This window comes from Vipera ursinii, assembly GCF_947247035.1.
Source record: "Vipera ursinii genome assembly, chromosome: 12".
NCBI lineage: Eukaryota > Metazoa > Chordata > Lepidosauria > Squamata > Viperidae > Vipera > Vipera ursinii.
In genome coordinates, this window is record NC_139525.1 from 14,489,392 (window position 1) to 14,513,608 (window position 24,217).

Genomic DNA, 24,217 nt, shown 5'->3' on the forward strand with positions numbered 1-24,217 from the left:
GCTGAAGATACCTAGCCTAGTAATTAACCATTTGGAAAACCAACCCACAAGCTTGGAGAAAACTCCATCTCAGACAGGTTTTTGACAGAAATAGGCTTTTTATTAGAAAAATTAGTAGGAGAGTCCTTGATAAGGATGTATGACAAAACAAGGACTCACAGGGGAAGATGGTTGATCCAAATCTATGGTTCTCATCACAGTAGACTTTCCAGTTTCAATAATCAACCAAATAGACCACACTACTAGAATTGCTTAAATGCTTATCCAGGCCTTCCTTTTACATCCTACCTCCCATGAGCATCTGTTGGGGAAACAAAGGCAAGGGGGCACAAGTGATGTCATATGCATGATGACATCCTCCCCCTCCTCCAAATGAAATACTTTGCATCCTTTTACACAATGATTTTATGATGTGGCATTGACATTATGGCTGATGCTGGAAACCGATGCCCCCTGGTGGATAGTCATTTCTCCTGGCAGAAAGAGACAAGCTTCCCGGAAACAGCCAATCCTTTCTCCTTATTTTCTTCTACTGGGCAGCGATGTTTCAGTAACCCAGTTATTGCAGAGCAGGGTGTTTCTTATGAGAGTGAGAGAGAAAAAGAAGAAGAAGAAGAAGAAGAAGAAGAAGAAGAAGAAGAAGAAGAAGAAGAAGAAGAAGAAGAAGAAGAAGAAGAAGAAGAAGAAGAAGAAGAAAAAGAAGAAGAAGAAGAAAAAGAAGAAGAAGAAGAAGAAGAAAAAGAAGAAGAAGAAGAAGAAGAAGAAGAAGAAGAAGAAGAAGAAGAAGAAGAAAAAGAAGAAGAAGAAGAAGAAGAAGAAGAAGAAGAAAAAGAAGAAGAAGAAGAAGAAGAAGAAGAAGAAGAAGAAGAAGAAGAAGAAGAAGAAGAAGAAGAAGAAGAAGAAGAAGAAGAAGAAGAAGAAGAAGAAGAAGGAGAAGAAGAAGAAGAAGAAGAAGCTTCAAGCTACTTGGATGAGAAGTCAAACATTTTCAAAGGAAAAAAACCAAGGAAGTTCAGTTGGCTTTTGGAAAAAGTACAGGAAGGCCTGGAGGAACATTGTCCATAGGGTTGCGATGGGTCGGACACGACTTTGCAGCTAACAACAACAACCTTTGGTACTGAGACTTGTGCAGATGTTTGCCAGGAATCAAGGGAAGGAAGGAAGGAAGGAAGGAAGGAAGGAAGGAAGGAAGGAAGGAAGGAAGGTGGGTGAAGGGAGAGAAGGAAGGAAATGAAGGGAGGGGAGAGAAGGAGGGAGGAGAAAGAAAGAAAGAAAGAAAGAAAGAAAGAAAGAAAGAAAGAAAGAAAGAAAGAAAGAAAGAGAGGGAGGAAGGAAGGAAGGAAGGAAGGAAGGAAGGAAGGAAGGAGTCATTTGAAAGGAAACCCAATATACTCATTAATGTAGAGGAAGTAATAGATACAAGTAATCCTTGATTTATGACCAGTTGGTTGGTGATGAAGTTCTGACAGACCCCTTCAAAAGCTACTTTCAGTATGCAGCATTTGGAAGAGCTAGATTCAAATCCATACATAGCACGGAGCTCTTGATGTAGCTGAGGATGAATATGTCAGTGTCATTCTTGACACTCCCAGACTACCAAAAATCTAAACAGGGTTAGTACATAGATAGTGGAACATCCAAAATCCCAGAGGTCTTGACTAGACCGGGAAAATGAAAAAGATCTTAGAGAGACAGAGTGGCAAACAATGTTGCTGCCAAGTAAATTGTGTTCCTGCAGCCTTTGGGAGTTGAACTTAGTGTGAGGGAGCTTTGACCTTCTAACATAAAGAACCAGCATCGTCACATGAGCCAGATTAGATAATAATTGATGAAAAAGATATCTGAAAGAAGCTGCTGTTAATTATAACTGAATTCTCTGTTCTTCAGAATGGAGCTTCTGGGCAAAGTCTGATAATGCATAAAACAGGGACAGTGAATCTTTGGGGCTCCGTGTGTCAAAAATTTGGAAAATGCCTAACTTGACTGCTGGTACATCATACAACCATACCCCTGAACAAAAGAGGAACCATTCTTTACATATTCATTCATTTTTTAAAAAAAATACAAATAGAAGCAGCTCTGAGTATGCTCTTCTGTGGTTTCCCCTGCCCCTGAAAACTGTATGTAAGCATACCATGTTCATGTGTGACTTTTGGAAGCTCCACAAGAAAAATGGCCCTCATGCACAACTTCCGGAGGAGGCTTCTTGAGGCTGCATGAGAATGCACCCAATTTTCCTTGGCCTCTGTGGACTCCAAAAATCACACAAGAATGGAGTTTGCTTTCAGAAATAGATCCTGGGTGTTGGTGAACACTGGTGTGTCACCCAAAACATTTCTGATGTGTCACCTTTGACAAGCATGTCATAGGCATAGAGTAATTAAATTTTAATTACTGTACTTAATTTCCTTTGGCAGATGACTATGAAGAGGTAGCACTGCAGGCCTATTTACTAAAAGGTGAAAGATTTATATTTTACATCTAATCTTTTTGTTTACATTTTTTGAAAGATTCAGTATCTCAGGGGCTGCCCCAAAGAAGAGGGAGTCAAGCTATTCTCCAAAGCACCCAAAGGCAGGACAAGAAGCAACGGATGGAAACTAATCAAGGAGAGAAGCAACCTGGAACTAAGGAGAAATTTCCTGACAGTGAGAATAATTAACTAGTGGAACAACTTGCCTCCAGAAGTTGTGGATGCTCCAGCACTGGAAGTTTTTAAGAAGAGATTGGATAACCATTTAACTGAAATGATGTAGGGTTTTCTGCCTAAGCAAAGGGTTGGACTAGAAGATCTCCAAGGTCCCTTCCAACTCAGTTATTCTATTCTATTCTATTCTATTCTATTCTATTCTATTCTATTCTATTCTATTCTATTCTATTCTATTCTATTCTATTCTATTCTATTCTATTCTATTCTATTCTATTCTATTCTATTCTATTCTATTCTATTCTATTCTATTCTATTCTATTCCACTCCACTCCACTCCATTCCATTCCATTCCATTCCATTCCATGAATTGAAGAAAATCCAGAGAATATAGAAAGGGAATCATATGTGACTCTTTTAGCTTCTTGGATCAATGTCAAATCTGAATGAATTGCATGTGTTTGTGAATATCTACCACTTGCCAGGCTAAAGTTTTACTTACCTTAAACCCGTTTCATTTTACCAATCATGAAATCCTCTTCTGGGGATAAGCAACATCTGAACTGTACCCAATATGTTCTTGGAGGTCCAGTTAAAAAAACCAAGCTGGCCACTTCTTTCTCAAAGCACCACCAATGGAACAGACAAGAGGCAGTCTTTCAGTCCACCCACACCTTTCTTCACCTAAGTATTGAAACCAAATTTTATTTCGGAAGATGACGTTACACACACATTGCCAATGTACACTGAGATGGGGTGGGGGTGGGGAAACAATGCATAACAAATATTGAGAGCAAAGCGATCGCGTATACAAATTCTTCTTGCTGCATGTTACAGACCTCATCTGGCCGGGATTGGGTGGAGAGGATGATGGGCGATTAAAAACAGTTCACAATATTTCACCATTGGAAAAACCAAGAGCTTGAAAATATCAGGCCTTCAAACAAGGCCTTTCCAGTGGAGAGAAAAGAGACTCAAAAAAGTAAGTCCGGGGTACATCCATTCAGATTGCTTTCTTTTCATTCAAAGTCACTGATTCACAAGTTCTCAGATTCTTAGTCTCTACAGACTCCGTTTGGAGTCAAGCCAGGAACCGTGCATGCTTCCTTCAAATGTGAACGATCAACTCTTCTTCGACTGTGGTCATCATCAGAAGAGGGAACTATTAGGATAGGACGTAATAATTCTCCATTGGATCCTGGTACCATCGGATGCCCTCTCTACCCCATTTCAAATACTCAGGGAGGGGGGAAAAAAGGAAGTTCTTGACATTATATACATTTGTTTTTTCTCCTTTAAAAAAGTACAAAAAAACCTGAATGGCATTGGGCGTAATGCTCCGGATACACGTTTGTGAGGTCCGTTGCCGTGAACAGACAAAAAAAATAATAATCAAGGCAAGTTATTCTTAGGAGCAAGACATTGAATTGTACAATACAACTGTAATGGAACACCTTCCCACAATCAGTGCTTATTCAGGTTTTGTCCTTTCGCTATATTCCGTGTATATACCAATAACTGGGAAAAACCACAAGAATGCAAAACACAGAAGGACAGAGAGAAGCCAAGAGCGGGCAAAAGAAATGATTTTAAGGCATGAGATGTCAAAATACCATGCGTTTACTCTCAAACTCTTCTTCGCTAGCAATCTAAAATGTCTAAAAACTACCACAAACTATTTTGACGTCTGTCAGCTAAGTAGCCTAATTCTACCTTTAGCCATGGAACCGAAGCTTTTAAAAAAAATAATCCCCTCCCTCCCCCAAAGATCTCGATAAAAATGCTTTCTGTACATGTTGGATGGCTGAAACAAACGGTGGACGGACTGTTGGCCTGCCACAAATTTAGAATGCAGAATGGGTTCAGGACATGCCCCTTGAAAAGAGAGTCGGGTTCATTGGTTTAAAGCTGCAATATATTACAAGGCAATAAGAGCTGAGGATAGTTTGGGATGGAAACTCCAATTACTGTTCCTCATGTAGAAGATGTCAACACCCCCAAGCGGGACATCATCAATAGAAGTGAAATTACCTGACACCAAAGAGACTCTAAAAAACAGAGAGAATCCCCCCCCCACTTTTTTTTTTTTGCTTAGGTCTTCATCAGACTGCAGCCAGGTTGAGGACACACAAGAGTTTGTGAAAAGCAATCTCATAGTCAAAGGAACGAGGAGGAAATAACACAGAGTCAATGGCACCATGTAATTTCCCTGAGCCCAGCTAATTAAAAAAAATCATATTGCTATGCTTGCTCAAAGAGTTTTCTGGAAGGTACTTCCTCCATGTACCTCGGATTATGGAGCAGTGCTATGGGTGGGAACGGGTTGGGACAGGAAGAGCATTTGTAATCGGAATTGCACAGCAGATCATAGGATCATCCTAAGCCTTGTAAAAAGTGCTGTTCCATCTCTTCTGTTACTATTTATACAGGTGGGCCAAAAGTCCAGATAGTGCTACAACCAGACAAACAGAGTCACCATCTTTGACTTTCTTTGAATCCATGGTGGAGATGCCATGGAACAACAAACCCAAAGCTTGTGATTGTGAGCAGGGAAGCATCGGTCGTGGACAACTTCCTGACCCCTCCATTTTGTAGTTAGATTGCCACATGGCCAATCCATGTTAATGTCCTTATCCTCAAGTTTCCCAGAGCACCACAAATGCTGCTGTCTATTTTGCAATCGTTTGTCTCTCTATAGCGTACTATAAGGAGCTATTTTGGCCAGGCAAGGGATTGTTGGAAGCTTGGGGAACTTCTCAAAAGGGGCATTTGCCATGGAGGGCTGGGTTTCAAAAAAAGAAAAAAGTAAAGATGGCTGTCACAACTATACGATGGAAACCACGGCCTTTATGAGTGCCTGCAACACATGTACGAAGGCCCAGGACTTCGGTCATATGATTGAGACTGCCATTTTGATTTTTTTCTTGAATCCTCTGCAGATGCTCCTGTGTCAGCCTTGTTTCACGATGCAACTTCACTTTAATTTCACCCAGTACTGATTGCTGGAAAGGGGAATTGTTGCAGAGATGTAAAACATCTTGAAATTTACTGAAAATAAGATTATTTCTGTTGGATGTGGGTGAAAAAAAAATAAGTTTCCAGCTATTACTAAAATCCTTCCTCAACTGTACTGATGGAGGGTTATGAAAATATTAGATGGATCTGTCAGAGAAAGATTTTTTTTAAAAAAAAAACACCCTTAATTTAACTAATCCATCCTCTTTACAACGACCCATTCTTTAAATATGTCATTCAAAACAAAACAAAACAAAAGTATCAACCCTGTAAAATTCAACAGTTCATATAAAGGACCTGTTTTTAAAGATTCTGTACAGAAAGTTTAAAGTATGCCAGCTAAACTTTAAACCTTACCTTGCTTCTTCTTCTTTTACTTTCTAAAATTCTTGTTTTCCCACCCCACCCCCACTTCATTCCCACTCAACACAGAAAGATTATAGAAGAAAATACATTATGACATCCTGGTTATATTATATTGCAGCTTTCTTTCACAAATGAAGCAAATCATACATAATCAGCTCAGAAAATTAAATTACCGTCTGATTTTTAGTTCCAGACAGTCTTCAGGCCACAGTTTATTTTGCAAAAGAGCAGTATAGGAAGAGATGCATCTCCCCTGCAAAAATAATGAATGTTTATGTAGATGCCATTCAGAGAATTTTATAATTCAATGTGTTTTTGTTCGGTCCCTTGCTAAGGATTAAGAAAATTGGCTAGTGGCATTCATGCATCTGATGTCTCTACAGAATTCTATTTTTTTATATAAGGTAACAGGTTATGGAGAAAGAGAAGAGATCAGGGTTCAGATCTGGGTTTAGGACAGAGATGGCATTGGTCAGGACCTGGATGAAGGTATTGCACTTCTCAATGGCCTTCAATAGCATTGACCATGGCATCCTTCTGTTCAAGCTGCAGAGACTGGGGGTTGAAGATGCTGTTTCATATTCACTCCAGTCCTTCCTAAACAGGCAATCCCAGAAGGAAGAGATCAGTTTAATGGCTCCTCCCCTGTGGGCGTATATAAAGTTGAGTTATATCCTCCCATTATTAATACCTATAGAAGCTGTTTGGGAGGTCATTTGGCAGTTTGAGGTCTGGAATCATCAGTATGGTGATGATACTCAATGGTACATCATGACCCTGGGCTCTGTTGAAGTTGCTGTTGAAGGGTTGGCCTGATATCTAAGGGTTGTGAAGATCTGGAGATAAGAGATCAGCCTTAACTTGAACTCTAGCAAGACAGACAAGGCTGGTTGAACACTGCTCTATCACCTCTTGTCTTGTCTCAGGGAGAGTTGCACAGCTCCTGAGGGACCAGATCCACAACTTGGGGACCTTTAAACTTCTCCTTCTGGATTAGCAAATGAAGGTCCATAGCACTAGACTATGTGCAATAGATTCTACACGAGGCTAGCTACCTGGAAAAACTATCTAGAGGCTTCAGTTGGGGAACAGGGGCTACATCTGCTTTTCAAGTGTTCACTGCCTTCCTATCAATTTCTGGGTCCGATTTAAATGCTGGTATTTACCTACAAAAAGCCCTTTATAATAGTTGCAAAAATGACCAGGAGCTTATGAAATTGACTACATGGGGTTCTTGATTAAGATTACCTTGTGACAAGGCCTGGAGCACTGTTTTCTCAACCTTGGCAACTTTAAAATGTGTGAATTTCAACTTTCAGAATTTCCCAGGCTGCATGCCACAGTAAGCACCACACCGAAGTCGAATGAGAAGCATGGTTGTCCCAAACGTGTTTTTTCAAGAGGCAACTGGACTTTCTTTCTTTCTTTTTCTTTGAAGACATTTCACTTCTCATACAAGAAGCTTCTTCGGTTCTGACCGAATGATGGTGAATGCAAGGATTTCTACTCCTTGCAGTCACCTCTGGAATCCTTCCATTCTCCACCCTTCAGTCTGAATGGAAGAAGCTTTCCTGGATGAGAAGCGAAACGTCTTCAAGGAAAAACCATGAAAGTCTAGTTGCCTTTTGGAAAAAAAAGCAACTTTGGGACAACCATGATCTGGATGACTGAGAATCTCCATAGATGAGAAAGATGGCATTTGCGTTCTGTCTAAGGGACTCCGAATCAAAGGTGGGACTGATTTAAAAACATATTACAAAGCCATGAAAGAAGCTGCCTCAATGTGATGTGCAAAGACAAAATTAGACCTTAAACCTCCGAACACAGGTGATAACACCTGTGGTTTGCAACCAAAACTTTTCTAGCTTCTTCTACTTCTGCAATTACATGCAACTGAGGATTTTGTACACATGTTACAAACCCAGCAGACATTTCAATGTAACTATCTATTGATCATGCACCTACTACAAGTGATATTGTGGGATGCTAATCCTCCTCTTGTGCTACAAGAGGCTACAATTTATGTGCCTAATAAATTTCCATTTTAATGTGTTATGAACATGGAGTCCTTTAGCTCTTATAATTTGCATCCTGAATTGATAATTGGTGACAGATGAATACAAGTTCTTATTTTTTGATGAAATCTGTTTCAGGAAGGAATGGCTGATATATAAACCTTTATTGTCAAAGTACAACATGTGTACATTGAGATTAGCTGAGCCTCCCCCTGTGCTCTCTCCCCCCAACAAACAGTGACAACAAACCCTCCATCCCACCACATCATGTGAACCAACTACACCACACACCGGCCTCCCAAGTCAATTCTGCATAAGATTATGTCCCATTCAAAAGCCTAACAGCCCACGGATAAAAGCTGTTCTTCAGCCTGTTGGTACGGCTGGCTATACTCCTATATCTCCTACCGGATGGTAGGAGAGTAAAGAGATACCGTCCAGGGTGTGAGTCATCCCTGAGAATCTTCCTCACTCTTCCAAGGCAGCGAGCCCTGGCGATGTCATCCAGTGGTGTCAGGGGACAGCCCACAATGTCTTGTGCTGTGCTCACTACCCTCTGTAATACTTTCCTGTCCACGGCTGTCAGACCAGCATACCAAACCACAATACCATACGAGAGGACGCTCTCTATGGTAGACCGGTAAAAGAGGGTCATTAGCTGTTGTTCTACCCTGTTCTTCCACAAGATCCTAAGAAAGTGAATCCTCTGTTGGGCCTTTCTAGCCACCTGGGTTGTGTTAACTTTCCAGGTCAGATCTTCACAGAGGTAGACTCCCAGAAATTAAAAGGAGGAAACTCTCTCTACACAGTCCTCCCTGATGTAAAGTGGGGCAGGTGATATTAAAGATGGGATGTCTCATACAGGAAGGGGATGAAGGGAGCAGAAGTTAACATGAGCATTCCAAATTTGCTGGGTTTGTCCTGCAAAGTGGGATTATGTATCTTTGTATTCTCCCTATTAGCTGTTAAGCTTTGATCCCAGAGCTTCTATATCTAAGCAATATGGAAGCCTGGGTGTTTGGGAAGGAAATTAAGTAACTTTGATCAAAAGGGCAATTTGTCAGATGCTATTAGCTGCTACGTCTTATTATATAGGGGAGATCATTTTCCATTGGAAACTATTCAAGTTAGTAGCCAAAGAGAAGAAATGGAACTCTTGTGGCCTATGCTTCCATTGAAGGAATATCCCCAAGGAAATCTGCTTTCTTTTCTAGAGGCAGACAGCTTTGAGTCTTTTTAGCATATTTTAAGGGCCCACATGAAACTATTCCAGAACTGAAGCTTTTTTCAGTCCACCCAACCTTGGCAACTTTAAGATGTCTGAACTTCAAGCTGACGTCCAAGCATCTGCCAGCAGCTTTTCCCAACATTTGCCACAGATCTGCCCTTTCAAGTCATCCCATAATCTGTCCTCAAGACAGCTTCCTCACCTTTACTTCACAAAGCTAGGAGAACTTCACAGTAGCCTTAGGAAAGACAGCATGTCCTTCATAATTCATGAGCTTCTAAGATGAAACGGACAGAATGTCTTCACGATCAACAAAGGTGATATTTTTACATATATATTGACTATAGGCAGCTGCTTGTGCAAAAGAAAAAGTATGAGACTGTAATTCAGGGCTCTCGTCCCCCTCCCCCCTCCAAAAAAAATGGCCCTCTGCAGTGTGAAGACTTACAATTCCAGGCTGGATAGCTACGGGGACCTTAAAGACATCCATGATTGTTAAACCAAGGGGTAATAGATAAGAGCAAAGTTGCAGGCACCTCTGAAGGGCTAAAGGACTATATGGGACCCAGAGGTGCAATATGGCTATTGCTGTCTTCTAAATCTTCTTTCTACACCCTGATCTTGCATTTGCTGAAGAGCAAGAGTTTCTAAAAAAAGGAACCAAACATAGTTTCCTAGAGCTAGAAGAGGGATGTAATGTATTGAAGAAAGACTGTCCCAGTCACAAGGAGAAGGTCAAGCAGGGAATTCATCTGGAATCATTACGTAGACACAAGATGGATAGGTCCAACCCCTCACCCCACCATGCCTGTCTTGATTGCCATTGAACCTTATCTAGTGTTTCCTAGGGGCCAGCTGCTAGTCCGTGAAGATTCCTGTGAAATAGATAATAGAACAATAAAATAGCTAGTTCGAACTCTACACATGTGGGTCTGGTTGATTGTGCCTGAAAAGGATGGCTTGTAGCCTCAAGCCACAAGTTACCCCATCACCTTTCTGAGGTCCTTGAATTCCCTCTGTGAATACAGGAAGCTGCTATTTTGAGATGCACATCAACACTAGTGGAAATCCTACAATAGGCACAGAAGAGCCAAACAAAAATTAAGTAATTGCCATCTCTGCCTTCCTTGGTCACATGTGTGATACAGTGGTCCATCTACTGTGTGGCCCTCAGCCCTTTCCTCCTTGAGTACCAACCATGGCCACCCAACATTTGCTCAAGTTTGTAGCTAGTGTATTGACAGCTGCTGTTACACTCCTTCACTACTGCTGTCTATCGTAAGATAATCAGTTTGTATGAAATAGGGGGTGACTGTTTGCACTGATGAATGAGCTGTAAGAGAAAAGCACTGTAGCCTCTATTTGTGTGTGTTTGTGTGTGTGTGTGTGTGATGAGTTTGGAGCTGAACACACCTAGCATGGTACATATGGCTATTCGGCATGCATTTTAATTTATTCATTTTGTACAAAGAATCATGCAACATCCACTACATAGGCAGTTTTACATCTGACATAGTCACTGATTCCTACCTACAGTTCAAGAACACTTACCTGAAAGATTCTTCTAAAACCTGGGAGTCTTGCTCTTTACCCTGTTTCACTTTTGCAAGTTTTGAATGGGTCCCCCCCGCCCCACCCGTTCCTCTTCTAGAAAGAAGAACCTGCACTTCCCAATGACTAGGTCTCTGGTTTTCTTTAATGCTGACAAGGTGAACGCTTACAAAAGCTGAATCTCAGCGTTTCTGGATTCAGAAATAACGCACCGCGGGGCACAGCTTAAGCAACGGCATTCGTGTTAGATCAGTCTTTCAGACATGCCATAATTTAAGTGCAATAAAAATGAAAGCCCAAATCTGCATTTTTGCAAAGACGTTCAGTGGGGAAGCTATAGCATGTAAACCATGATCAAGAATCACTCCTGGAATGGACCAAAATTCTATCCAGTTTCCAGCTGTCAAAATGTCCAGATTGTATGTCAAAAGGAACTTCAATTCTCTTTGGGATTTCAGAGAATTGGAAGTCTGAAGCTGGGGAAAACGGATCTAGTTTATCATTCTATCTATGAGCTTCTCAAGGGCTTACAAGCTGAAGATCAATTTGGTGGCTTCTCCCTTAATACACCTTCCCAGCATTTTATACAAAGGACATTGCTACTTCAGAGTTTCCATTGGCAGATAGAAACAGTCTACGTTTGTCCTCTCTGTGCAGTCAAGAAAGAGAACGGTTAACATTCAAGAGACTCTACAGTACTACTACCAAGGATTAGTAGGGCATTGCCCAAGAACAGCAATCAAATAGATCAAGCATCTATAGATTTGTTTTGCATGGGTGTATGTGCGTAAGAGAGAGAAAGAGGGAGAGAGTCTGTTCTCCATGGCTCAGTTTTGATGGAGATCATTGCTTCTTCTCTATTAAACCAGGAAAGATGAAGGCATCAAGATTTTTAGACCCTTGACATTAGGAAAAGGCAATGCTGTCGTGAAGCATCATCACCTTGAGCAGAAAAAGGACCGCACACTTTCACTTTCCAGAAGTACAGCTCCTCTGATCACACTCAACTGGCAAAGTGAGAACAGCCCTTCAAGGGGGAGAGAAGAGAGAGCAGAAGATCAAAACTGGAGCAAAGTGAGTGTGTGGCAAACAAAGCTTATCTCAAAGTTGACAAGTGTTCCTGTAAGCAATTCACAATGGAGGTCACCTTTGTAATCACGATTCAGAATCTCAGGAGGGACAGAGCCACCATTGCCAGATCTGGGAGGGAGAGATCAGTTCCTTTTTCTGGTGTTGACAACAGTCAAAGCTCACAGTGTGTGCATTGATTAGTTGTGGTGTCAGGGCTGCTTGGCTGTCTGTAGAAAGAAGATCTTCCCTGGGCTCAACAAATCCAGCCCCTTCCAAAGCCATGAGTACTTTTCCACCAAATATGTCTTTTGTGGCATTAACCAAATGACTCACTTGCCAACCCAAACACCCTTCCCATGAGGTAGAGAAGTATTCCTGTCCCTATTTTGACAGATAAGGTAAATTGAGGCACCAAGAAATTAAGAGACCTGCTCCAATTTATACACTAGATCTGCTAGGGGTCAAACACACCACGGGAAATTCTCCTGTAGATCTTTTTTTTCTGTGCTTTGTCCTCAAAGTCGGCCTTCCCCACGGCGATCTGACTGTGATCCGACGAGAAAAGTGGTTCTCCTGAACCAAGGTTGCATCAGACCAAACGACAACATTGGGGAATAGGAAATTCTAGACACTGCTTTGGCTAGCCAGGGGCCCAGTCTCACGTGTCTTTGTGGTGCAGGATTGTTAACTACAGGCCACTCCATCAATCTGACACCTTCTCTTCACCAATAGCATCCTAATGCTCGGCTCACCTTCCACATTGTCACCCTAGAAGCCTCAAAACTTGCTAGTGGTGCAGCACTCTTAACCAATGGTTAAGAGGGAGACATTTTAAGAGATGGGAAAAGGTTTTTCCCCACCCACCCACTCGGTGAGCAAAGGAGTGAGCTAAGTCGCCAAGTGAAAGCATTGGAAAACCATGCCTGCTCAGCTCACCTTTCCAGATCACGCAAGTGGCCCAAAGCAGCTTTTCCAATCGAAACGAAAGAAAGAATTCTTATCCTACACATTCTAAATTCAAAAAGGGGTTGTTGCCCACTCCCCCTCCCCCCCAAAAAAAACAGAGCACCTCACAGGGAAAGATCTGAGAATTAAAAATAAAAATAAAAACCAAAGGACTTATTTTGATGAACCGGGAGCAAGGCAGTATACATTATCCAGCACTGATTTAAAAAAAGGCTTAGGGAAAAATGGTCAGCCCTGTATCAAACATTGCATTTACAGTTATGGAAAAGGGAAAAGCTCGCTTATGCTTTGCGTTCTGTTCAAATGGGTCGTTAAAAAAAGGACTGAAAAGTAGTCTCCTGGCCTTCATTGGGATTCTCAAACATGCCGAAAATGGCAAGGTAAATTCAGCATGTTGCACAGGGGTGGGTGGGGATGGAGGCAAAAGAAATCAACATGGTGCCCCTAAGTCGAAACCCAACCTGCTTTGCGGTGCCTCGCGCCTGCAATACACATTAAAAAAACAACAAGTCAGGGCTCCAATCCCATAGGGAGAGCAGACATCTTGACTCTTTTTGAGGCCCCTGATGTTACAAACCTTCTCAAAATACTCTCTGAATGGTAAGAACCCTAACCCCACCCAGTGCACCCACTCATGATGCCATCCCTGTTTGTTAGTTTGTTTTTTCTTTTCCTATTTCGGATGGCATATTTAGCCGCAAATTCTAAAAACGTTTCACCGCACAGAACATTTTTCTATACTTTTGTTTTCTTTTCTTTTTTTTAAGCAAAATCAAGTCACCAGTTTTTATTTTTTTTTAAAGAAGAAGAAGAAGAAGGAGGAGGAGGAGGAGGAGGAGAAGGAGAAGAAGAAGAAGGAGGAGGAGGAGGAGAAGGAGAAGAAGAAGAAGAAGAAGAAGGAGAAGAAGAAGAAGAAGAAGAAGAAGAAGAAGAAGAAGAAGAAGAAGAAGAAGAAGAAGAAGAAGAAGAAGAAGAAGAAAAAGAAGCTTCAAGCTACTTGGATGAGAAGTCAAACATTTTCAAAGGAAAAAACCAAGAAGAAGAAGAAGAAGAAGAAGAAGAAGAAGAAGAAGAAGAAGAAGAAGAAGAAGAAGAAGGAGGAGGAGGAGGAGGAGGAGGAGGAGGAGGAGGAGGAGGAGAAGGAGAAGAAGAAGAAGAAGAAGAAGAAGAAGAAGAAGAAGAAGAAGGAGAAGGAGAAGGAGAAGGAGAAGGAGAAGGAGAAGGAGAAGGAGAAGAAGAAGAAGAAGAAGAAGAAGAAGAAGAAGAAGAAGAAGAAGAAGAAGAAGAAGAAGAAGAAGAAGAAGAAGAAGAAGAAGAGCTTCTCTAAAACCTAGCTAAGGTCATTTTTTCCCCTCTATAAAATTGTACTGATTAACAACAGCAATCGCAGGAGTTGTAGGAACAGAGAAGTACCAGAAATCTGAAAACAAAACCTTCACAGTGTTTTCAAGTGTTGGCCGTTTGCAAGGCGTGAAGAATCTTTCAGAGGTCAAGAGATACCACACAACACTTCCAGTAACTTCATATCCACCAAATCTTTCTTTTTATTGCCATGTCTTAAAAAATAAAAGAACCACTGCAGTGAAAAAGAGTCCCACTTTAAGGGTCCTGCAGCAAAACAAACATAAATAATTTTTTGCTCAATTATTTTTGGGGCAGGCTGTGATATATTGACCTGATTACAGTCATGGATTTAGCCCTTGGTGGCTGTGAGCATAAATCAAGTATAGTTAATAGGAAAGTAATAAATTTAACATGGCAGGATTAGGGGAACAAAGCTACTTTGGTAGAGTTGCTGGCAACTACTATGAATGTCTGGAAAAAAAATGAATGTCTGGTGGGAAAAGTTGAAGTTGAGGGTCAATGTTTGCCACATCTGCTGTTGGACTATTTTGACATGGAATCTTTTGAAAAGACATGATCATCTTTTTTCCTGGTGTCATTGTGTCCAGTACAAAGAGAGAGAACAAAAAGTTGTAAGATCGTGATGTTCTATTTCATCTCTGGCTTCAAAGAACACCAGGAATAAACCGTTTTACTTGGAGGGTGAAGTTCTGCAAATGGTTGGTATCTCTTTACCTCTGGTCCGTTGCTAGTGTTGGCTTTGTAAGACAGAGGAGAACTCATAGGAGGAAAACAAGAAAGCAAATCAAAGAAAGCAAAACCATAAGTTTTGTGTCCTTGGATTGGTTGCGAGCACCAGTGACCTCTCTGCTCCGTTTGGGCAGGAGTACTGCTCTGCGTTTAAAACAGAGCATGTACTACGGAGATGGGGAACTGGGTATCCTTTACATAGAGTCTCCAAGAGAATCAGAATCATCCAAGGATAGAGGCAGGTACAGGTCCTGTAAGAAGAAAGGGGACAAGCGTTAAATCCCACAATTAGCCTGGATGGCATCGAGAGGAAGGAAGCAACAGGAGCCCCAAACTTCCTTTGTATGGATGAAATTCTGGCATGGGACAGAATAACAGAAGGGACCTTGGAGATCTTCTAGTCCAACCCCATGCTCAAGCAGGTAGACCTATACAGTTCCAAACAAATGTTTGTCCAATTTCTTCTGAAAAACTCCAGCGATGGAGCACCCACCACTTCTGAAGGCAAGTCCCAAAGGTGCTTTTCAAAAGGCAACTGGACTTTTGGGGTGGGGGTGGGGGGGTTTCCCCTTGAAAACGTTTCGCTTCTCATCCCGGAAGTTTCATCAGTTCTGATGAGTTCTTGGATGAGAAGCGAAATGTTTCCAAGGGGGGAAAAACAACAACCAAGAAAGTCCAGTTGCCTTTTGACAAGCACCTTTGGCACAACCATGACCTAGGTGATGGAGAATCTCCAAAGACATTCTGAAGGCAAGCTGTTCTGCTGATTAATGGTTCTCAATGTCAGGTTGTGCACTCACATGTGTGCCTGTGTGTGTAAACAGAGAGAGGACATGGAAACTTAGAGGACGTTAACAATAAAGCCGAAATAACTCTTACTACCAGTTCTGACGCAGAAACCTATCGCCACAGCAGCGACAAAATGTATTTTACAGCTTACAGAAGTAACATTAGCTTTGGCGTTATTTTAAAAGCACACCCAGTCACTGGCTTAGGGCTTTTTCCTATAGTATCTCCCATTCTTTGGGGTCTTGCTGGGGGCAAGATAAACTGGGTGTGCTCATTTGAGTGACCTTGAACCAGACTTTCTCAGCCCACTCTACCCCCTATATTTGTTGTTGTCGGGTGAAAAATAGGAAGAAGGAATGCAATGCCCCCTGTATTGAGCTCCTGGGGAAAAAGCAGGGAAAATAATGTTAAAAAAAGAAGCAAAAAACTGGCACAGTTGGGGAAAAACAAGATGGCTTCTGAGTTGCTAAGTGATCTGAGTCCTGCTTGGGGTAGAAGAGATCACAGAGATCAGGTCAACATAGTTTCATAGAAGATAGAATAACAGGGCTGAAGGAGAACGTGGAGGTCTTCTAGTTCAACCTTCTCCTCAAGCAGAGATCCTATATCATTCTTGACAACCGCCTGTCCACTCTCTTCTTCAAAACCTCTATGATAGAGCACTATCAACTTCCGGGCCAAATTGTTTCACTGGTCAATTTTTCTCACTGTCAGGAAATTTCTCCTTAGTTTCACGCTGGGGGTCTCCCTCTGTTGAGATTCTACCCATTGCTTCTTGTTCTGCCTTGAGGTGCTTTGGAGAATAGGTCATACCCATTTTCTCTGTGACAGCCCCTCAAGTACTGGAAAGCTGGTATCATGTCATCCCTCTTCCTTCTTTTCATTAAAGTAGACATCCCCAATTCCAGCAACCGTTCTTTATACATTTTAGCCTCCAGTTCCCTGATCATCTTTGTTGCTCTTCTCTGCACTCTATTCTAGAGTCTCGACATCTTTTTTACATCGCGGTGAGCAAAACTGGATGCAGTTAGTCCAAAGGTGATCTCAAGTCTGTTACCTTCAAGTAACTCTCAACACAGTATAACCTGCTGGAAGGAGGTTTAGTAAGGTATAAGAAACGTAATACCTTGTGCTTACGGAGGCTTCCTGGACTCGTAGGTGTCGAGATTGGGGATTGCTTTGATTTCGGGGTGGAAAGCTGGCTACTTGATGTCCCATTTGCTGTCAGGGAACAAAAGAAAAATCACTCATGAATGAAGATCAGCATTTAAAAAAAACCAACCCTCAGATTACATCCTAGTTTGTGAAATCTACAGCTGGGAAACAATGAATTGGTTATTTTGGATGGTCTCACTTTTCTGGCTTCATAACTAGGGTTTTGCTTATTTAGTGTGGAGACAGATGAGCAAACAAGTATTACAGGCCACTGAAATGGCAATTCTGCATATGGTTTCTCCGCTACACAAAGCAAAGTTGTTGCATAAACATCCAAATTGCTATATCGGCCCCTCTGAATTTGCCAGTTAGCCAGAAAAACCGTAGGAAAAAGACAGAGGTGGAAGAAGGAGGCCAGGTGAATAGTTCCAAATACAGATAGTCCTTGACTTACCACCACAATTGTGATCCCAAAATTTCTGTTGCTAAGCAAGACAGCTGTTAAGTGTGTTTTGCTCCATTTTTAGGTCCTTTCTTGTTACAGTTGTTAAGCGAATCCCAGCAATTCTTAAATGAGTCATTTGTCCGTTAAGCAAACCTGGCGTCTCTCTTGACTTCGCTTGTCAGGAGGTCGCAAAAAGGGATCGCGTGAGCCTGGGACACTGCAACCGTCATAAATAGGAATCAGTAGCCAAGCCTCTGAATTTTGATCACATGACCATGGGGATGCTGCAACGGTCGCCAGCGTCGAAAGTGGTCATAAGTCACTTTTTTTTAGTGCCATTGTAACTTTAAATGATGATTAAATAAATAGTTGTAAGCAGTGGTGGGATTCAGCCGGTTTGCACCAGTTCGGCAGAACCGGTCGCTCATTTTTTGTTGCCCAGGTCCAGAATGGACATCCGGAAGCAGCATCCACCCAGAGAACCAGTTGCTCACATATTTGAATCCCACCGCCGGTTGTAAGTCAAGGACAACGTGTACTAAGTTGTAAAGAGAAAGACAGATAACTAGAACTACAGAGATAGTTGCCATATTTGTCTTTTTTAACACAGCCACAGGGCAGGGTAAATTAAACTGATTAATTGTTAAGGTTGATGAGCTTAATAACTAATATGCAAATTATTTCACAAACTGTCAACTATTTTTTATAAGCTGCCTTTAAGTTGCTCTCATTATTTGCAATGACGTCTTTGAATCCCTTGCAATTTTTTGTTATTATGATGCCTTATAAAAGAAGTCTGTGAACCAACCAACCAACCAACCAACCAACCAGTTCCTGGATTCCATTTTGCTTCCTAAAGTCTGATTAAAGCTTGAAATGGAGGGAAGGATGGATGGAAGACTACGCCTGCTTTTTCTTTGCAAAAATCCACCAGATATAAACCTAGCAGGGCTTAATTGCTTCATGAAGTCTGCTAGAGAAGCACATAAATTAAAATGCCAGGCCTCACATATTCTGCCTGCTGTTGTTGTTCTCCATGGAAACCGTTCATCACTCTGCAGCTTAGAGAAAGAAACCAGGTCTTAGCTAGAACTGCACCCTGTATGGTAATTTATATAAAAACAGCACAGCCCATCAAATGTAGCCAGGAATCCCGAGTAAATGTCTCCCTGTAATAGAGATTTATCTTTTAAAAATCTTTGGGCTTATTGTGGTTCATGGTGAGGCTTGACAATTGTATTTGATGGACTGGTTCTAGCAGTGCCAATAGCTGAACTTTAATTGAATGAGAATCAACAGCCAGCCTGGTGCTTTCTTGATGCGAGGAAACCCAGTTGTTGCAAATTTGCTGATGAATTTTGTTCCAAGTTCATTAAAGAAAGAGGCATTTTTGAAAAGAAAAAAAAGAAAGAAAGAGAGAGAGAGAGAGAGAGAGAGAGAGAGAGAATGAGAATCAGTTGATTTCCATTTGTACGGGTGTATGTTTTCCTTCAAAACAGGAGTCAGGGACTACTGTGTCACAGCCTACCGTGGTATGTGGGAATGACCTTGAGACACAGAAGGAAGAGATGCAGCTTAGATCATCGTCATAAAAATTAAGAAGAGACTGGACAGCCATTTGTCTGAAATGGTATAGGTTTCCTGCCTTAGCAGGGGGTTGGACTAGATGACCTCCAAGGTCCCTTCCAACATCATCATCATCATCATCATCATCATCATCATCATCATCATCATCATTATTATTATTATTATTATTATTATTATTATTATTATTATTATTATTATTATTATTATTATAAAATGGTATCTCAGCCCATGGAAGGAAAAGGGATGTGGGGAAGCCTCTCAGAATGGACCACCCCTAGTTTTCTAGAATGTAAATAGTAAAGGAGGGACAAGTGCTTTTAGACGGCTATTGTAACCTTACAACAGAGGTAGTGCGAGGACTCGTGGTTCCTGCTTTGTGTCTGGGTTATCTCAAAGGGCTGACACAGCCTAACAACTGCTGAAAATAGCACGTTCATCATTCTCCATTACTACAATTTATAATAAGGTGGAGGGAAAGCAAACACAGATAACTACAACCTTTATTTGCCATCAATCTCTGCAAAATGTATTATAATGCTCTCTTGGCATCTGACAGCAGTGGCTAGTTCTTGTCTTCTGTAGGTCTCTTTCTGTTAACTTCTCAATCTAGCCTCTGGTTCTGGAGTTCGCAGTGATAACAGAATAAGAGAATAAGAGTGGGAAGGGACCTTGGAGGTCTTCTAGTCCAACCCGCTGTCAAGCAGGAGACCCTATACCATTTCAGACAAGTGGCTGTCCAGTCTCTTCTTATAAACTTCCAGTGTTGGAGCATTCACAACTTCTGGAGGCAAGTTGTTCCACTGATTAATTGTTCTGTTAGGAAATTTCTCCTTAGTTCTAGGTTGCTTCTTTCCTTGATTAGTTTCCATCCATTGCTTCAGGTGCTTTGGAGAATAGCTTGACTCCCTCTTCTTTGGGGCAGCCCCTGAGAGATTGGAAGAGTTGCTATCAAGTCACCTCTCGTCCTTCTCTTCATTAAACTAGACATACTCAATTCCAGCAACCGTTCTTTATATGTTTTAACCTCCAGTCCCCTAATCATCTTTGTTGCTCTTCTCTGCACTCTTTCTAAGTCCCAACATCTTTTTACATCGTGGATACCAAAACTGGATGCAGTATTCCAAGTGTGGTTTTACTATGGCATTATAAAGTAGCATTAACACTTCATGCGATCTTGATTCTAACCCTCTGTTAATGCAGCCTAGGACTGTGTTGGCTTTTTTGACAGCACACTGCTGGCTCATATTTAAGTGATTGCAGATGCAATCAGCAGCTCAGTACCAAGATCTCTCTTGATCTCTTCAAAATCCATGATTCCACAACTGTATCGGATTGCCATTGCTGTTGCTTTATAAATGTTACTTGCTGGAGACTGCATCTGGCGCTTCTAAATTATCGTTTACATGGATAGTTTTATTACAGTTCCAATTTCATAGTTCATATTTTTTCCGGGAAGACTCAACAGCTTATGATAATTTGTATAAATGGTAATGTAGGAATGGGGAATGTAGTCTTTTGAGCTTTCCCAGAGAATCTGGGATTTGCCACTTTAACAAAGTTGTGACACTTAAGTTCAATAAAAAGAACTTTGAAAAAAGCCATGTGGCAGAAGCCACACGGAGTCATCAGAAGAAATTCTATGGTGAAGAAAGATTTTTTTAAAAAAAATCACATTAGCAAAACACTAGCGCTGTTCATTGATCCAAATTATTAGAAGGCTGATCAATTCAAATCTCTTAACTTTTGACTTCTGTCTTCTGGCACTATTTGCCAAAGAAACAGCTGTGTTATTTTTGCTTATTTTATTTTGCAGGGGGAAAAAACCAATACAAACACTCTTGTGGTCACATTAAGCTTTTGTGTATCACAATCCACTTCTTTAGAGAGAATAACCTGCATTTATTTCTTCCTTCTCAGAAGTGAAAGACCAGGTCCACACATGAAAGTTCAATTAAGCTGTTTTATTGCTAAAAGTCTATACACAAGAATCTTCTCAGCTAATGGTCAGCACCTGATTAGAATTAGTTAAGGGCCAACAGCTCTCAAGGGGAATTAGACTGAGTTTGCTTGTGGCTACATAGGGATTCTAGGCCAGGGGTAGGCAACCTTGGCTCTTTTATGACTCGTGGACTTCAACTCCCAGAATTCCTGAGCCAGAATTCCTCTGGCACTGTGAAGTCTAAGTGCTGTTGCTATCATCAGTGCTAATAAGCATGAGGTTGGCCTCTTGTTTATATACAGATGCTTGCCCTGCAATATTGGGAAGGTAGAGTTTCTCCTTGAGAGGGGCACTGTTTTCTGTTGTTTTCTGTTTGATTGTTTGTCTGGGCTTCATCCCTGCTTATCTGGATGTTGGTTGCTGGAAAAGATGCGTTCTGTCCTTTTTGTTTCCCCACACTCACTAGCAATGATGATGTTACCTATTTGGGTAATGAAACTTCAGCAAGAAAACCGCCAAGCTCAGAGACCACCAAGGGCCCTTCATTTCAACCCTGGCCTAGAAACATTCTTTTCTGCCCATCTCACTGTAAAACATCTCCCCACAAGATGTGCTCATTTCCTTCCATAGGATCCTAATCATCATCCGCCCCCATCCCCCACCTTGTTGGTTTTTTTTTTTTAAATGGAGGCCCACAAGGACAGCAAAGCAAGTCTGAGGCTACTCTGCAGCTGTGTCAGTTCGGCTGAGGGATTGCCAACAATCGATGTGACAACCCAGAGAGATGGAAGCTTTTGTCTGCTAAGTTTTCTTTTGCCCATCTCAGTGGTGAACACAAACACTGCATTGTTGTTGTTAATTTCTTGCTCCATGTCAACCTCTTCAGCTACTTGATCTTGCCTGACGGGTACAATGCCAAAGGATTGAGCAAGGAAATACTAGAGCTATCAGAAAAACACCCTTCTTTCCCAATAGGAGATTGAGTAATGCTTTACTACCATCGGCAGATCGATCGGCCCCTTTCTTAATTAGAGACTATAGCTGAGCTAAACATTTTATCCTGCCCCATTTTCTCTGAATATATCGAAGATGGGGGGGGGGGAAATGAATCCATTCCTTCCAATCACAGGACGGGAGAAAGCAAGAAAGATTCCCATTACTGTCTGGAGGTAGCAATCTTTCTTTCTCTTCTAAACAATGCTTTCTTTCTTAAAAAAAAATAAAATGAGATTTTTTTTAAAAAAAGTGAAGAGATAAAAATGAACAAAAATTGATAATTAAGATAGAAGGGGGGGGGAAATAAAAGAATGAAAATGTAAGCAAAAGGGAAAGAAAAGAAGGAGTAAAGGAGTACTAGGTATGTTTGCCGCCTTGAGTTATTTGTAAGGGTGGATAAAAATCCAGTAAATGAAAGAAACAGAAAATGAATAAAATAAAAAGAAATACAAAAGATGACTCTCAACTTTTTTTTTGCGACAGAGATCAGAATGAATTCATGTTAAGCTTTTACTCTATGTTTACAACACAACTTCCATTGTTTTCTGTTATCCACTTTTTTCTTGTCATCCAGCCCATATACCATAATTTCTTTTTCTTTTTCTGTTTCATGCAAAAGAAAGAAAGAAAGAAAGAAAGAAAGAAAGAAAGAAAGAAAGAAAGAAAGAAAGACAAAGGAAGAAAGAAAGAAAAAGAAAGAAAGAAAGAAAGAAAGACAAAGGAAGAAAGAAAGAAAAAGAAAGAAAGAAAGAAAGAAAGAAAGAAAGAAAGAAAGAAAGAAAGAAAGAAAGAAAGAGGAAGGAAGGAAGGAAAGCAAGGGAGGGAGGGATGAAAGGAAGAAAGAAAAGAAAGAAAGAAAGAAAGAAAGAAAGAAAGAAAGAAAGAAAGAAAGAAAGAAAGAAAGAAAGAGAAAGAAAGAAAGAAAGAGAAAGAAACAAAGAAAAAGAAAGAGAAAGAAAGAAAGAAAGAAAGAAAGAAAGAAAGAAAGAAAGAAAGAAAGAAAGAAAGAAAGAAAGAAAGAAAGAAAGAAAGAAATCCAAACAGGGGCTTCCAATCAGCATTGACATTATTTGATGCCTTTTCTTGAATCAAGCTGCCCATTTCACATCTCAGCCAGCTCCAAGAATTTCATCAAACTGTAGAATAACTATGATTTTCTCCTCAAACCTTGATAGTTTCTAAGACAGCATCATTTATGCAGGGCTGTTGTGAAGAGCAAAGCAACTAAACTAGTGCAAAGAAATTGGGCTCCCTCCATAAGAATTGCACTGAAACTCTCTTTTTCTTTGAGGGAAACATTGAATCCAGATGATCTTTTATCAAAGATGAGAATGAGAAATGCTAGGGGGGAAAAAAGATAATCTTGGGCTCCAATTTTAACAAAGTTTTCATCCACATAACCAGTTTGCTTTAGTGGTTAAGGCAGCAAGCTAGAAACCAGGAGACTGTGAGTTCTAGTCCTACCTTAGCCATGAAAGCCAGTTAAGGGGATTTGGGGCCAATCACTAGGAGATTGGGAATTCTAGTCCTGCCTTAGGCATTTGGGCCAATCACTCTCTCTCAGCCCTACTGACCTCACAGGATTGTTGTTGTGGGGAAAATAAGAGGAAGGTATGTCGAATATCTTCTTGGCCTTGAGTTATTTGTAAAAGGCAGAATATAAACAAAACAAAACAATAACATCTTACTTATTCTGGGATCCTTCAGATGACACGACTAATGGCAATAAATTACTGCTCCTGTCTTACTCACTACTAGCCTGCTCCTTTGTCCAACAGTGTTTTTTCTCTCTTTCTTTGAATGGGTTAGGGTTAGGGTGGACATCACAAGCAAGATGAGCCAGGTTACTTCATGGACTCTTCCATAACACTTGGAATTGGCTAGTGTCCAATCAAATAGGAATGTGCTCCTGAGTTACATTAATTTATCCTCCAGATCCAGGAGGAGCTAACATTTATTTGTTGGAAGAGAACAATCACTCACCATCCTGAAGGTTACCTGAGTCAGCTGGCGATTTGCTCCGGCGCAAAGGAGCTGGACTTTTCGCAGAGCTTTTTTGTGGAGTTGGAGACGATTTGCTACCTGGTGTAGTGGCTGGGTTTCCTTTCATTACTCGACACTCTGTAAAAGAAACAAAACCAGAACATACTCACAAGATCACGGTAAATGTGATGCTTTTCAGAAGCTGAACACCTAGAATATCGATGTCCTTGAGATGGAACGGAATTCAGGTTCCCAAATTATCTGCAATGTTCATGCTACCTTCTTTAAACTCTGGAAGTCCACCTCGGTGGAGGACATCCAGGCTGGAGGATTTGGAACCAGCTTTTCATCCTGGTTCCTCCCACACATA

The 24,217-nt window shown here is 41.1% G+C and overlaps 1 protein-coding gene and 1 long non-coding RNA gene across 5 annotated transcripts in view; both read right to left on the bottom strand.

Annotated features, from left to right (window-relative positions):
• Window positions 1–811: 811 nt before the first annotated feature.
• Window positions 812–24,217, bottom strand: part of LOC310646119 — a 510,475-nt gene continuing 487,069 nt past the window's right edge. Inside the window, exon 2 of the long non-coding RNA XR_014493648.1 lies at window positions 812–955. This is a non-coding gene — a long non-coding RNA (uncharacterized lncRNA). The remainder of the gene's footprint in view (window positions 956–24,217) is intronic.
• Window positions 15,096–24,217, bottom strand: part of DCX (doublecortin) — a gene marked incomplete at its 3' end in the record, with an annotated part of 61,096 nt that continues 51,974 nt past the window's right edge. The window contains exons 4-6 of one of the 4 annotated variants that reach the window (XM_083372348.1): window positions 23,863–23,985; window positions 16,869–16,963; window positions 15,096–15,204 (exon numbers count right to left, since the gene is read on the bottom strand). In XM_083372348.1, the coding sequence (XP_083228474.1) occupies window positions 15,148–15,204; window positions 16,869–16,963; window positions 23,863–23,985 (275 nt within the window). Of the gene's footprint in view, window positions 15,205–16,868; window positions 16,964–23,847; window positions 23,986–24,217 lie in introns of all 4 variants that reach the window. The other 3 variants (XM_083372347.1, XM_083372350.1, XM_083372349.1) reach the window with 3 other exon arrangements.